Source organism: Rousettus aegyptiacus, unplaced genomic scaffold (genome assembly GCF_014176215.1).
Source record: "Rousettus aegyptiacus isolate mRouAeg1 unplaced genomic scaffold, mRouAeg1.p scaffold_m13_p_4, whole genome shotgun sequence".
Taxonomy (NCBI): domain Eukaryota; kingdom Metazoa; phylum Chordata; class Mammalia; order Chiroptera; family Pteropodidae; genus Rousettus; species Rousettus aegyptiacus.
Genome location: NW_023416307.1, coordinates 158,486,386 through 158,499,892, shown reverse-complemented (window position 1 = coordinate 158,499,892; position 13,507 = coordinate 158,486,386). Strand labels below are relative to the sequence as shown.

General features: G+C 56.8%; 1 protein-coding gene across 10 annotated transcripts in view; it reads left to right on the top strand.

Annotated features, from left to right (window-relative positions):
* CNTN4 (contactin 4) overlaps positions 1–13,507 on the top strand; it is a 637,177-nt gene that overhangs the window by 465,464 nt on the left and 158,206 nt on the right. For all 10 annotated transcript variants that reach the window (XM_036220058.1, XM_036220057.1, XM_036220056.1 and 7 more), the window contains one exon: positions 4,337–4,432. In XM_036220058.1, coding sequence (XP_036075951.1) covers positions 4,337–4,432 — 96 coding nt within the window. The remainder of the gene's footprint in view (positions 1–4,336; positions 4,433–13,507) is intronic.

Sequence of the window (13,507 nt, the reverse complement as noted above, 5' to 3'; positions counted from 1 at the left end):
CATCGCAGGAAATAATACCTCACCCGTCCCGTCCGTCTCGTCATTTCCCCGTTTTCTTTTCTCCTGCTTTTCTGCGGATTCTCAACCAACCGCAACGTGTGTTATTTCCTCGTTGACCTTTCCCGGCCGCTTACAAACTAAGCTTCTAACCCTCCTCCCTGGGTGCTCCCACCCCATAAACGGTTTCAGCTCCTCCTGGCCATCCGCGTGAGGGCCGCTCCCTCGATCACAGCCTCGACGAATTACTCTTTCGTTTACTGTTGTTACTTCTCCAAAAACATCTCGCACCCTCACGATTTCGTTTTCTCAGACTGCGTCCAGGTGTGTGCCGGGGCCCCTTCCTCCTCAGCTCCGAACGCTTCATAACTTTCCGGTTTCCTCTGCGGTCTGAATTCCGGCGGGCTCCCCGGCGAAGGGCCTTGTTCGTGATTTATCACACTCTGCAGCTTGGCGACCTCGGTGCCCTTCTGCTCCCCTGGGAATTATGCTGCCACATCACGTCCTCTGTGCCCTCAATAAGCCACACATGCCAAGTACGATAGTGCATTTTCCAATCTCGCCGGAAAATAAAACGCTGGCCTTACATCCCGTGGGAGAATAAAAGACAGTTATTTTCACGGAAAGATATGACGGGGAACACAGGCGCCCCAGAATGGCGTGTTCCTTAGCACGTGATCACCGGGGGGAAGCGTGCACGTAAAAGGCCAATGAATGTAATCAGCGTGAAAAAGCAAAGCCATTTTCTTTTCTTCAGTCTACAAATCACCTGCCAATGAACCATATGCAAAGCTGTAAAAACGAGCTGTGTCGAGGAACCTCGGTGCCCAGGCATTAATTCCCATCACACACACGCATCGTTCATTCCACCGTATCTTCGGTCTCCGCTGCGCAGAGCCGAATTGATCACGGCCCAGCTCAGCCTCCCGCCTGACGGTGCCGCCGTCGCCTCTGGATAGAGCTGTTGTGGGCGGTTTTCTCCTCGTCCAGCCTCATCCTCGGCTCCTCGTGTTTAAAGACTCCACATTGAGTACTCGGCCGCAAGGAAGGGCAAAGGGGTAGAGGATTCGGAATCACGTGTGCCAGCTCGCCGCATGGTGCACTGAAATGCGGATTCTCTTCCATACTCACTGGAGAGCATTAAAGGCACCGGAACAAATGTTTTTTGTTTTTTGTTTTTTGTTTCTGCCGCGAGGAGGGCGAGTGAGAAGTCCGAATGCTTTTGTCCCGCTGGCTTCACTAAACCAGCGGGGAGGCCGTGCTCGAGGTGTGTGAGAGCAGGTCCGGGAGAGACTGAGAGCAGTTTGTATTCCTCCGGCCACCCTCGGGTGGGGGGCACGGGGGTGGGGAGGCGCCGAACCCCTTTGAGCCTCACGTGTGTCACCTGCGAACCGGGAATTTAAGCCGTAACAGAATTGAATGGGATCTCTGTGAAGAGTGCCCGGCGCATGGAGTGACCTCGGCGCGTCCTGCAGGTAGATGCTGCGGTGGCCGTGAGCGGCAGAGCCTTGTCCGTAACATGTCCCATCTCGTCATGCCCGTGGCCACCGGCATCGCTTGGTGCCACGGCTTCGGAGGTAAAATGACTCTAAATAAAGCAACACACGGGGATGTTACTGGGGAAAGCTTGGCCGTGAGCATACAAGCTTCAACAAAATACCCATGCACACGCGTGGTCCTCGCATGTGTAGAATCATTACGCTGCCGGCGCTTAGCCTCTGGGTGGACGGTTACGTCTGGAAGGGCCGACTCTGGTCGCGCAGCCCTTCCTTAACTGCGTGCGAGGTCGCGTCTCCGGCTCTCTCTAGGGCACGCTGCCATGCGGAACCCCCTCTTTTAGGCGGAACGATTGGGGATGATTCGCCCCCGGGTGCCAGCGTTCCTCAGCGGGCAGAACAAACCCGTGCTGAGCGCCAAACGAGCACGACAGGCCTCGCGCTTCCCAAATATCATCTCACTCAATCTCCTAGCATCGTTCTTGTTTAAAGCACGTTTATGCTCATTTATGAGAACGTGGAGCCTAATCCAAGGTCAACAACGCAACCAACGCACAACAGAGACGATCTGCAAACAGATCTATCCCAAGGCAGCCCCCCCTCCGCTGGAGGGTCTACCGTCTGGAATACAACGCGATTAGCTACAAAGCAATATGTCTCAATATTTTCCCAAATACCAGATCACTGTAACTTATTCTGACTGCCTGCATCTTGTACAGCAGCATGGATTCGAAAACTGAGAAGGAAGAAAAGGAACCCAGGTTTTTACGCTCAGTAGGACAGTCGATGATCATCTCGCAGATTCTTCTCATCCTTCCCCACTTCTTACCGTACTTTTTCTAGCAAGAACTGCGGTGGATTTTGCCTGGATAAGACTCGACCTGTCATCTACCAGCTCCTAATTTTCCATGTCGCTCTGGAGATCGGACGGGATGTCTGTGCTGAAACAGATGACTTATTCTAAGAACCTGTATGCAGAAGTGACAGTTCGGACGTATTCAGTGTCACGTTTCGGGATAATGGTTCACACGATTAGTGCCATAATGAAGTATTAAAAATCTCTGGTTTAATCTTGTTTGAAGGCTTCTCAAACCATCTCCTTAAAGAGAAGAAAAAATTCCGTTCTCGCCTCACCGGGTGCTCGCCGAATAAAAAAGAAGTTATTCTGTCAGGAGTGGGATTCAGATCACGGCCACGCTGTCCCGTGCTGACTGTGGGCGGACCCTCCGGGCGCCTCTCCACCCCTCCACGCGGGCAGTCTCCGGGCTGGGCACCACCTGCCAGACCTGCCCACTGGACTCTTGAGTCTTGACGGGCAGGAGCTGTGTTCTCACGTTGTGTCTTGAGTTGGCGACCAGGTGGTGTTTAAGGAGATTTTTATATGTCTTTAATTGATGACAGCAGTAATACACGAGCTTACAATATGTGTGCGTATAGATTTCTTTTGTATCCTGAACTGCCCCTAAATGCAAACGTGCCATTTCGTAGCTGCGGGCAGGCTGCCCTGGCTTGCCTCCCCACTCCGGCACTCACCAGTGCGGCTCCTGACAAGTGTCCGGAGCCTCTCTTTTCCTGGTCTGTAAAATGGGGACGTTAATCATACTTCACTCATATAATTGTGGTTAGCATCGCTCGAGGCAGTCACTGTGGAATACTGGCCAAAGCGGCCGGCGTGGACGGAAGGGCCGGTGACCGCAGTCCCCGTGACCGCGAGGTGACTGTGACCGACGCGCAGCCGCGCAGAGCACACGTGGCCGGAACAATCCTCGAGTGCAGCGCGAGTCCTAAACCAAGGGCCTTGGAGGACGAAAGCCGACACGGCCCCTACGGCACTCTCGAGGGGATGTGAATTAGGGAGGGTGGCAGGGGGGTCATTCTTTGACAATCAGGGTCACTTCATTAGACACGTTTCTCACATTAACTCATTTTTATCAGCCACTTCTCACCGACTGACTCCAGCTGTGGTTTGGGGTTTGTAATGTCTTATCTCGGTAAGCAGACGGGACCTCCTCGGGAGAGGGGGGCTTTCAGACAGAGCCTCGGACGGCGCCGCACGCGTAGTTAAAAATGCACCGGAACTTCAAACGGCTACGCGTGTGTGCGAATGTCTAGACGTGAATAATGTGTGTGTGTGTGTGTGTGTAGAGAGAGAAAGATCGCGTGTAACACCGGTTTGTGGAGTGAACAGAATTGAGTAGCAGCAGACGCGACTTCACATCCCGACAGGATTTCGTTACGGAGGGAGGCCGGGGAGGTCACTCTTCACCGTGACTCTTCGGCGTCTTCAGACAGACACGCACTGTCCCGCAGGGTTTTCCACAGCGATGCGGGTGGTCTGCCGCCTCGCCAGGGTGGGAGCCGGCAGCTGCACGTGGCTGCCAAGCAGCTAACATGAAGCCAGCGTGACCGTGGAGCAGAACTGTAGACTTCATTCCATTTCGAGTGTTTTCAATCTAAATAGGCACATGTGGCAGGCGGCCGCCTTACGGTGTATAGCACGCTGCACCTACATGGTATGTACTGTATCTACATGCTATATACTGTGTATGTTCTATGTGGAATGTGCCACATGCTGTATCTATATGGTACGTACTGTATCGACATGCTACATACAGAATATGCTATATACTGTGTCCAATGCCGTATCTATAGGGTATACACTGTATCTACATGGGCACTGGTGACATAGAATCGAGAGCCGCAGGCCAGCATCCGTGAAGAGGCCGACCAAGCTGGGTTCTCCTGGAGGGTGCCCCAGAAGCTCTTCCGTCCTCGTGGTACGCCCCTGTAGTGCTTTGGGACTCTGTGTTTGAACCCCTTTCTCTTTTCATTTCTCCCGACAGATCTCGAAAACTTCAAAACCAGGGCGAGAAGCACGGTGTCCGCCCGCCAGGGCCAGGGGATGGTGCTGCTGTGTGGCCCGCCGGCCCACTCCGGAGGTAAAGGGGGGCGTGGGAGGGCGCTCGTCGTCCTCGTTAGCCGCGGGGACGGTGTCGTGTGCAGAGAATCCCCGCGTCCCTCCGTGTCGAGGGGAACTGGGGCCAGGCCCCGCCGTAATCAGGGCAGGAACGTGTCGGTGTGCAAACACGCCGTGCACGGCCGTCTGCCCGGCGTCGGGAGACGCCTGAGTCTGTCGGAACGAGAATCCTGTCATTTGTAAAGGGACGTGGGTTAGAGGGCCCGGTCCTTTTCCCAGCTGGGTTGGGCTGAAAGATGGCCTTGCTTCATTTCCTCTCACCGCCAGCGTGGGGAGGGGCAGAGCCAGAGCCAAGCCCCGTGACCGCGGAACGCAGGGTCCCTCTGTTCAGACCCTTGACGGCTGGGTTGCTCGGGAAGGCACCTGACCACAGGCAACTGGCAAGCGCCCGCTCACGGCTTCCGGAAGCCGGGGATGGCTCTGTCCTCCCACACGAGTTCATGGGACTGCGGTCGAAGGCGGCTGGCTCTCGGGACCCGGCCCTTTCCCTGACCCTCCTCTGAAGTCCCCGGCCTGGGGCGAGGCCGAGGCACCCTGTGTGCCATCAGACGGGAGGCGATGGGGAGAGGCGGGCGCAGGGGCCACGGGTCCCTCCACAGCCCTGCATCCCGGACGGTTTGCTTGGCCCGAGGCATCGATCACCCCCGTGGTGAAGGAGCCTGCAGAACGCAGACTTCTCGCGGGCACACGATGGCCCGGGGGGAGGCTGTCACTTCGCCCCAGGGACAGTCTGGCGGCGTGCCGCGCAGGCCGCTTGCGGTGTTTGCGAAAGGGCTGCTGGCCGGGCGGCGGACCTAACGCGCTCCGCCCCGTGCGCGGAGCTGCACCAGGTCGCAGAGGTTACCAGGGCCCGTGATGTCTGTGGTCACATCACTGACGAACGCCGCGCTCGGAAATCCCGGCTAACATTTGACCTGATCTCCGCTCTCCTCGTTACGGCCGTAATTTTCTCTTCTGCTTAACACCTGATCCTAAGAGAAAATACTGTGAGCGGAGCATCTGAAAACACCCTTTTGTTTTATTTTTGTCCTATATTCAGAAGTTGTCACTTTTCCTTTCTCATCTAATGGCCCCCCCCCCAACATTTCCAGCAGAAAAAATTAGCACGGCAGGTAGAAAGCAGGAGGGAGGGGCAGGTGGCCGCCCCCCTGTCTGGATCAGGGCTGTGGGGTCCTCAGGGGGTCTGGCTTGTGAAGACCTCGGGAATCCAGAGCAGACATCAGGGCTTCGTGCTCTGAGAAATGGGTCTGTTTCTTAGGACGTGGTTTTCTCTTTCGAGTTAGTATGAACTGGACTTGGAGCGCAGGGTGTGTGTGCTGCTGTGGGGCCTGTTTCCAGTCATTACGGGCAAACAGCCTCGAGCTCGCTGGACCACGCTCCGCTTCTCCGTTAAGGCAGCAGGTCAGAGGACGCGCTCGGACCCCTTCGAGTTCTCTCGTTAGGTAATGACCACTCAGTAAACACTGACCGCGACTGCGTTATCGAAGGCCCACTGCTTCCTGTGGAAACCAAGGGACTGGGCGTCGACTGAGATCCGGTCGACGTGAGGACGGAACACCGTCCTGACCCCTGCGGGCGCGCGTCACGGCGTCAAGCGGCCGGAACGTGCAGCTGCTCGGAAACTTAGCTATGTGAAGGGAAAACACCGCTCTGCTCCCTGGTCTGATGACATCTTCGGGAAGGTGCAGACTCCCGCGGAGGAGCCTGACTCTCCCCTCCCCGCAGAGAAGTGCATTAAAACTCCCCGCAGACGCCCACCGGAACGCGCCGGTCCCACCCAAGGGCGGCTCTGCAACGGGCCGCGTGCGCCGGTCCGCCCTTCCCGCCGGTGTCGCTGGGGACAGACGCGGGAGCAGACGCTCCCCTCGTGGCTCCGTGGGAAGCCGCGTGCTCAGGACCGGCGTGGGCGAGGCGGGCGGGGCTGCGGGGGCTGCGGGGGAGGACCAGGGGGCTTCTCGGAGGGCCTGGGAGAGCATGTCAGACGCCCGCCCGTCTGGGCGAGGACCTGATGAACACGCCCGGCCGCTCCGAGCCTCCGCCGCAGGCGCCCGGCGCTGGTACGGCCCTCGCTTCCCCCGGCATCGCCTTGACCCCGGCAGAGCCGCCGGGAGCCGCCGGACGGGCCGCGCGTTCGAGACACAGCGTCCGGTTTCCGTGGTGACAAGTCCTGCGGGGTGACGAGCCAGCCTTTCGTGACGTTGGCGGCGGAGCACGGGGCGGGGGCACGGCCCGCCGTGAGGAAGGCCGCGTGCCCCCCGCAAAGCCGCAGAGTCACCCCCCCCCCACCCCGGGGCTCACGGCAGCACGAGCGACAGCGGATCTGTCTCGAGAAGCGCTTCGGCCGGCAGGGTCAGCAGGCGACCCTGGGGCTCGGGCGGCCGCCGCCTGTGGCGCCGCTTGGTCTTCCTTGGTGAACAGACCCAAATCCAGACGTGACGGCGTCACGTCAATGTCACTATAATGTCTGAACAGAAACGCCAAAGCGCAGACTTCCCCTGCGGGCCCTGCTGGTCCGCGGTGCCGCCTCGTCTTAGAGACTGAGTTCGGCGGGGTCCCGAGCGTTCGCCTTGCCTTCCGCACCTCCAGGGTCGCTGTCAGCAGGGGCGCGTGACCCTGAAGCGAGCGGTCGGTAACCGGGAACAGCCCTGAGGTACTTCGGGTTCCTGCCTTCCGGTGACAAGGACCGCCGCGCTGCCCGTGCCCGGTGCGGTCCTCGCGCGCGCTGCGTCCAGGGGTTCCGTCCCTACCTTTCTTTCCTGTCACCAAGAGCCTCGGCATCCACAGAGCGGTCCACAAGCCAGCAGCGGTTTCTGCCTCGCCTGGTCATTGGCTGGAGACAGTCTCTCCCCCGACCCCCGACCCCCGACCCCCGACCCCCGGCCTACGGAATCAGAATGGAGATTTTCAACGAGATCTCCAAATGATGTGCGTGCACCTGGAAGTCGGAGAAGCCCTGAGTTGTGCTGTGGTGTGCACAACTGTGCGTGAACACACGCACATGCATGCACATGCACGCACACACATGCATACATGCACACGCAGGTGCACATGTGTGTACGCACACACACACGCACACACGCACACGCAGGTGCACACATGTGTGCACGCACACACACACGCACACACACACACACAGGTGCACACATGTGTATACGCAGACGCACACACACACATGCACACGCAGGTGCACACACGTGTGTACGCAGACACACACGCACACACGCACACACAGGTGCACACACCCCTGCCCTGGCCAGCACTGGGCAGAGCACAGAAGTGTCGCCAGGGCAGCATGTCAGAGCCGCAGGTGCCCAACCTTTTCCCCAAAGGAATCCTGAGCCTGTAAATCCGGGGCAGGGTCCCCAAAACTGTGGTTTTCGTGGGGTTTGAGGCGGCATCAGATTCGAGACCCACACACTTCGGTCGCCTGCAGAACCAGCTCAGGTCCCCCCGCCCCCCACACCCGCCCGCCGGAGCAGGGTGTGTGATTTCCACGTCACCCCAGCGGAAGGGACGAGCCAAAACGAGTGTCCTCTGTGCCCAGAATGTTCTCAGGACTTCCGCATTCTAGCCAAGCTCTGCCCGAGTCCCCCCTGCGCGCCTCCTTCCCGCCTCCTGTCCCAAAGGGGCTCCCATGCTCGCCAGGTCTACATCACTTCAGATTTTCGGGGGGTGCCCTTGTTTGTCCCAAACACCAACCCATTTCACTGTAGTCCAGACCCCGGTTAGCTCTCGCCCTCATGTCACCGAAAGGCACGTCCAGACCCCATTCTGACCCAGCCGCAGACCTCGAACCGCAGCGCCCCGGCCCTCAGTGTGTGAGAACTGCCGACATGCGGGAGGTCTGGTGGCAGGGCCCCCCAACACCGTGGCAGAACCCCTGGGATACGGACGTCGCGCTGGCCGGGTCGCGCTCACCCCTGCTCTGGACGACTGACCGCTGTCCTCGGGAAGCGGGCTCTCCCACGTCCAGCCCCTTCCCTCCACCTCCGCTCGGGGGGTTCAGGCCCCTCCCGCCACACATGCCAGTCCCTGCAGCCCGCACGGCCTCCGCCAGCCGGACGGAGTTTACCTGTGTCTAGGCGCCTCTCCCGTGTGCCGCAAGCGGAAAAGACACAGGTGGCCGCAGCTTGCGGGACCGGAACCCCAACGTTCCCGAACTTTCCCTTAGGCTTGGCTTTGTTCTGTTTTAATCGGCTTAAACTTGAAATTAAAGTTAAATCAGAAAGCAGCTTTTCTTTGGAAGAGACGATGTTTGGGTTCGTGAGTCGTATTCGTGTAATGACGTTGTAGTCGGCGAATGCTTTTCCAGAAACATCCCCCGCGAGACTCGTGTGGAATGCGTTTGTACCGGTGACGTTCGCTGGCCATGCTGTGGCGTGGGGCCTTTACGAAAATGCTGACTCGGCCGTTCTCGAAACAGTCGAGAATGTTCCTTAACCACTCACGGTGGCGGCTGGGGTATCTCTACCAGTGGGCTTCTCATGGGCCACACCGCGCGTGGCTCCTGGTGGAGTGTCCTCTGCTCGTGCGTTTAGTATGTGTCTGGTTCCCTTTCGTGTCCTTAGAAGAAGCAAAGCATCAGGTAGATCTGAGAGGCCCGGGGTGGTGAGACCGTGCCGGGATGCGTTTGATAGACTAGCGAGCGTGGTCTTCAACTTAATTTATGTGACTTTTTTAATGAGATTTTTTAAATGGCTGCGACATTGACAACACTTTACTGTCGTGAAAAGCTGTAAGGAGACCCCACCGTAGCTGTGGAGCCAGACTGCTTCCCTGGTTATAGTGAGGACGTCCTTGACCTTCCTGTGGGAGCAGGGCAGGCCCCGCATCCCACCTTACTCATCGTGTGTGTGTGTGTGTGTGTGGGGGGGGTGACAGGGGAGGTGCCCCCACATAGACCCCGTTTTAAACACACTCAAATAAAAATGACAGGTGATGGTCTTAGAATGCCGAGTCCTGGTTTGGGCCCCGCTGAGGTACGTACACTTCATGTGACCCTGGCAGCGACTGACCTGAGACATGTCTTACCTCTTGCAAGTAAGTTTGAAAACCACAGGTGGGCAGGAGGTTAAGACCGACCTCAGGGAAGATCAGTGATTCAGGAGGGGTTCTGTCACTAAGGCAAAAAGTGGGTTCTTGTCGTCTGGACTTGAAACCCTAGAAGATGAGGCTGAACATGCTGGTTGGGGGCCTCATCGAAATGCCAGGGCTGGCCCGAGCATCGGTCTAACTTGAGTAAACCCCGTTTTCTGACATTATTTTCACAGGAAATGCATTGTGAGTTCCATTTCTAAGCCAAGAAGCTTTGCGCAGTCACTTTAGTAGATGTCTCTTGCAATTTGATGAGGAAAGGCCGGCATTTAGTCGGTGACAAGGTAACTAACACCCAGCACGCCGGGAACCTTTTTTTTTTCTGGCGTGAAACATTCTTGGGCGGTCTCGTTTGTCGCTCCTTGATTCTACCCTGTTGGTTTGAGAGACACAAACCTTGTAACTGACGTGCGATGAGCCGGCTCCTTCCTGCCTTTTTTCCTCGTCTCCCCTTGCCAATCAGAGGGGGCCGATGCCTTAAGCTGTGTAGAATAATAGGAACTCATTGGAAAACAGTGGTTCTCTCCATTCACGAAGACTCCCTCTTTCACCCTTTGAGAAGAAAAAAGATCTGCATTGATCGGGGACGTCATGCTATAAACTGTCAGACTCAGTGGCTCGACGCACTGGCCCCTCCTGGGAACAGGGCCCTGATATCATTTCTCCTAAACATGCCAAGCGCACGCTCCGTTTCTCTTAGCCACAAGGTCGTTTAGCAAAGAGAGAGTCAGCAAAGGAAGAAAAAGAGAGGAACGAGGCCTTGCCTGTCCAGAACAGCGAGCTGTTTCTCTCCTGGCGCACGTCGCGAGAGGAATCGAGGCGAATATTTCTGGTGTTGTCTCCAAAACTGGTTAAGCGTATTTCCTGATGCCGCGAACATATTTCTTGCCTTTGCATTTTCCCGTCAGCATTTTGTAGAACGGCTTAGACGTTTTAGGACTGTGCTTTAGGATGCCTTGATGCCAACAACTATGTACATTTATGAGGGAATTAAAATGAGTCTGCACAAGTAGCAAGCATTCCCCGGGTATAGAATAATTCTAGACCTTATATATCCGAACCCCCAATTTCCGAAGTTAACCTATACTGAGAGTTGCTAGTCTGGTTTCTAAGACGAGTTCCCTAGAAGACGTAGCTATAACTTTCCACCGGAATATTTCTCATAGTTCTGTGAGAGGGATGTTTAACTGCTTTTGCAGCAACAGCAAGTCCCAGGCCACGGCACTTAGAAATTGACTCAGCTACTTAATAAATAGCAGTTCATTAGCCTTCTTTGTGTTTAACCAGCCTAAAGAAGATCATTTAATTAAAATATGGCAGAACTAAATCCCAAGAAATTGCTTTTCCATTCCTCCTTTTCTTCCTGTGCCTTGGTGCAACTGTTCCCATGTTCTTAATTTGGCAGAATCCAAGGATTTTAGTTAATTAATGATGGCCCTAATCATGCAGCCTTTTTCCTGGCTGTTACTCCATACGTGATTTAATGAGAGGCACAATATAAAAGTATTTGGGGACAGATTTAAATTCAAGTTGGTAGAGTCCCTATTTTCTTTTTAAATATTATAAAATAAAATAACGAAGTGAAAGGGGCCTTCCCCAGGTTTGCTCCTTAGGGCTGGGGGCCCATCGCTCAGACAGAGTCAGGGCCGTGAACACAGCACCGAGCGGAGGTGGAGCCCGGAGAGCGAGCTGGGACCCGCAGCACCCAGCGCTCCGCGAACCCTGACGGCTCGGCGTGCGAGGCTCTCCCGCCCGGGGCCGCCCCGTCTCGGAGCAGGGGAGGGCGAAGCCGCGTCTCGCACGGAGCCAGCGGGGTGGGAAGCGTCTCGAGATGCAAGAAGAGGCTTACGCGTCTGGTCCAGGGCCACCGGGGCGTGCCGGCCAGACGGAGTACACGGCCAGCACCGGCCTCTCGGCGACGCGAACCTGACCGAGCTCCTCCCGGACGATGCGGCGGACGGTCACTGCAGGCCGTGTGGGGACCGGCCTCGTTTCAACGCCCGCTGGACACGGCGCCCACGAGCCTCATCTTTCCAGCGGGAGCAGGAGCGAGCAGCGTCCGGGACGCGTTGTCAGCGGCGAGTCGGCGTTTGTCAGGCGGGTGCGTCGTGACGTGACTGAGTGAGGCAGGACCGTGGCGTGCAGTCCGAGGAAGAGGCAACGCTGTCTGCGTCCCGGACGCTGGGAAACCGCTTCTGGTCGCAGGATCCGAAATCGGTGCCTCAAAACTAGGCCGTTCACCATCAGCCGGGCTCTCGACCCCGTGGGCGTGACGGCACGGGCAAGAACGTGGCCGTTTCCCCCAATGAATTCTCACATCCTTTAGTTTAATTGTCAGACACTTAGGGGTAAAATGACCAGAATAGGCCAGATTAAAACCAGAGAGGACTGTGTGTTCTGGGCAAGTGGATTTCATTTTCAGAAGCGGAGGAACAGAGCGTGTGGCGTTCGGTCTACAGGCGGGATTGTCGCTTCCGAGGCCGCGTGACGTCAGGGTTCTGAGTGCAGAGGAGAACGGAGGGTGGCTGTGTGCCCATCCATGACAAACGACATCCACGCACGCTCATCGGGATCAACCGTGGCCACTAACGTTTGACATTCGGGACGTGTGGGACAAATACGCCATTCCAAGTGCAGTAGTAACAGGTTTACGAAGAGACCTGCTCTGCCTGCATTTTGAGCTGAAATAAATGTCGGATCTTTAATTCAGAGGCCGCCCGGGAGGGCGGTCGTGGATGGTAGGCAGGCAGCGGCTGCTACCCAACGGGGGGCCCCGCGTTCGCTGAGGCGAGAGGCCCCCCCTCTGTGACCGAAACACGCCCTGTTCTCACCTCAGCTGGCTGCGGGCTAACACGTTGTCACCATCTCCGCCGTCAGAATGAACCCCCAGGAAGGAGTCGTGTCAGAACAACGCTCCGCGGGAATTCACAGGCCCATATGGCGGGCGCAGCTGGAGACGCTGTTGCCGCGGACAGCGTTGCATCCGAGACGCCGCTGAGAACCTCGACTTCGCGCGGCGATTGGGGCCCGGCGCCCTTTCCCGTCCCCTCCAACCAGCACGTACGCTAGGAAACACCCCGGAAGGGCCGCGACACTCCAGATGAACCCCAGCTTTAAGTGGCGTTGAAACCCCAGGCCTCTCGTTCCTTCGTGCAAATTTAGGTTTGCCTTTTGAAAAGACAAACCAGAGTTTGAAAAATAAGAATCAAGTGTCTTTCCATTTGTGGTTCCCACTTAGTGCAAAGTGAAGGAGGGTGACAGACCCTGAAATCAAAATGCAACGCAGGAAAGACCTGCCTGCACCGTCAAGTCTCGGCGCCTTCCGGATGTGTTCGCACGTCTCCAAGCCGGCTTCCTCCTCGATGGACAGCCCAGCGTACCCCGGCGGAAATCCTGATGAATGAGGCGTGGGATTGGGTCCTAGCAGAGTGTGCCAAATAGGATGCCAAGTTTGAAGAGACTAGATTGCTTCATCAATGTATCGAAGTCTGGCAGAACGTCTCGGAGACTCCCTGCAGGGTCACACTGGGGTGGGAGCCGCTGGTTGTGGGCGGGAGATGAACAGGATCCAACGATCAGATCACGTGAAACAGAAGGACACAGCATAGGCCGGAGGACGGAGGAGGAGGGGGAAGGGAAGGGAGGGACGGGACCTCAGACAGAACAGGACTGCACGTACCTGAGTCCGGAGCAGCGGAGTTGTCTGGCTACGTGGCGGGACCTCGCGAGTGACAGGGAGAAAGGACGCGTCTGAGTCCGGGGCGCGGGCAGAGGCCGGGCTCTGAGGTGGTGAAGGTTTAGATGTTTTTCCAAAAGAAGTTAGAAATTGCTGGAGTTCTGTTTGTTTGTTTGTTTGTTTGTTTGTTTGTTTAAGTAGCATCATAAAGAGGAGATGAGTTAGAGTGGAAGGCAGTGTTAGATTGTGTCCTTTGCAGCCAAGGCT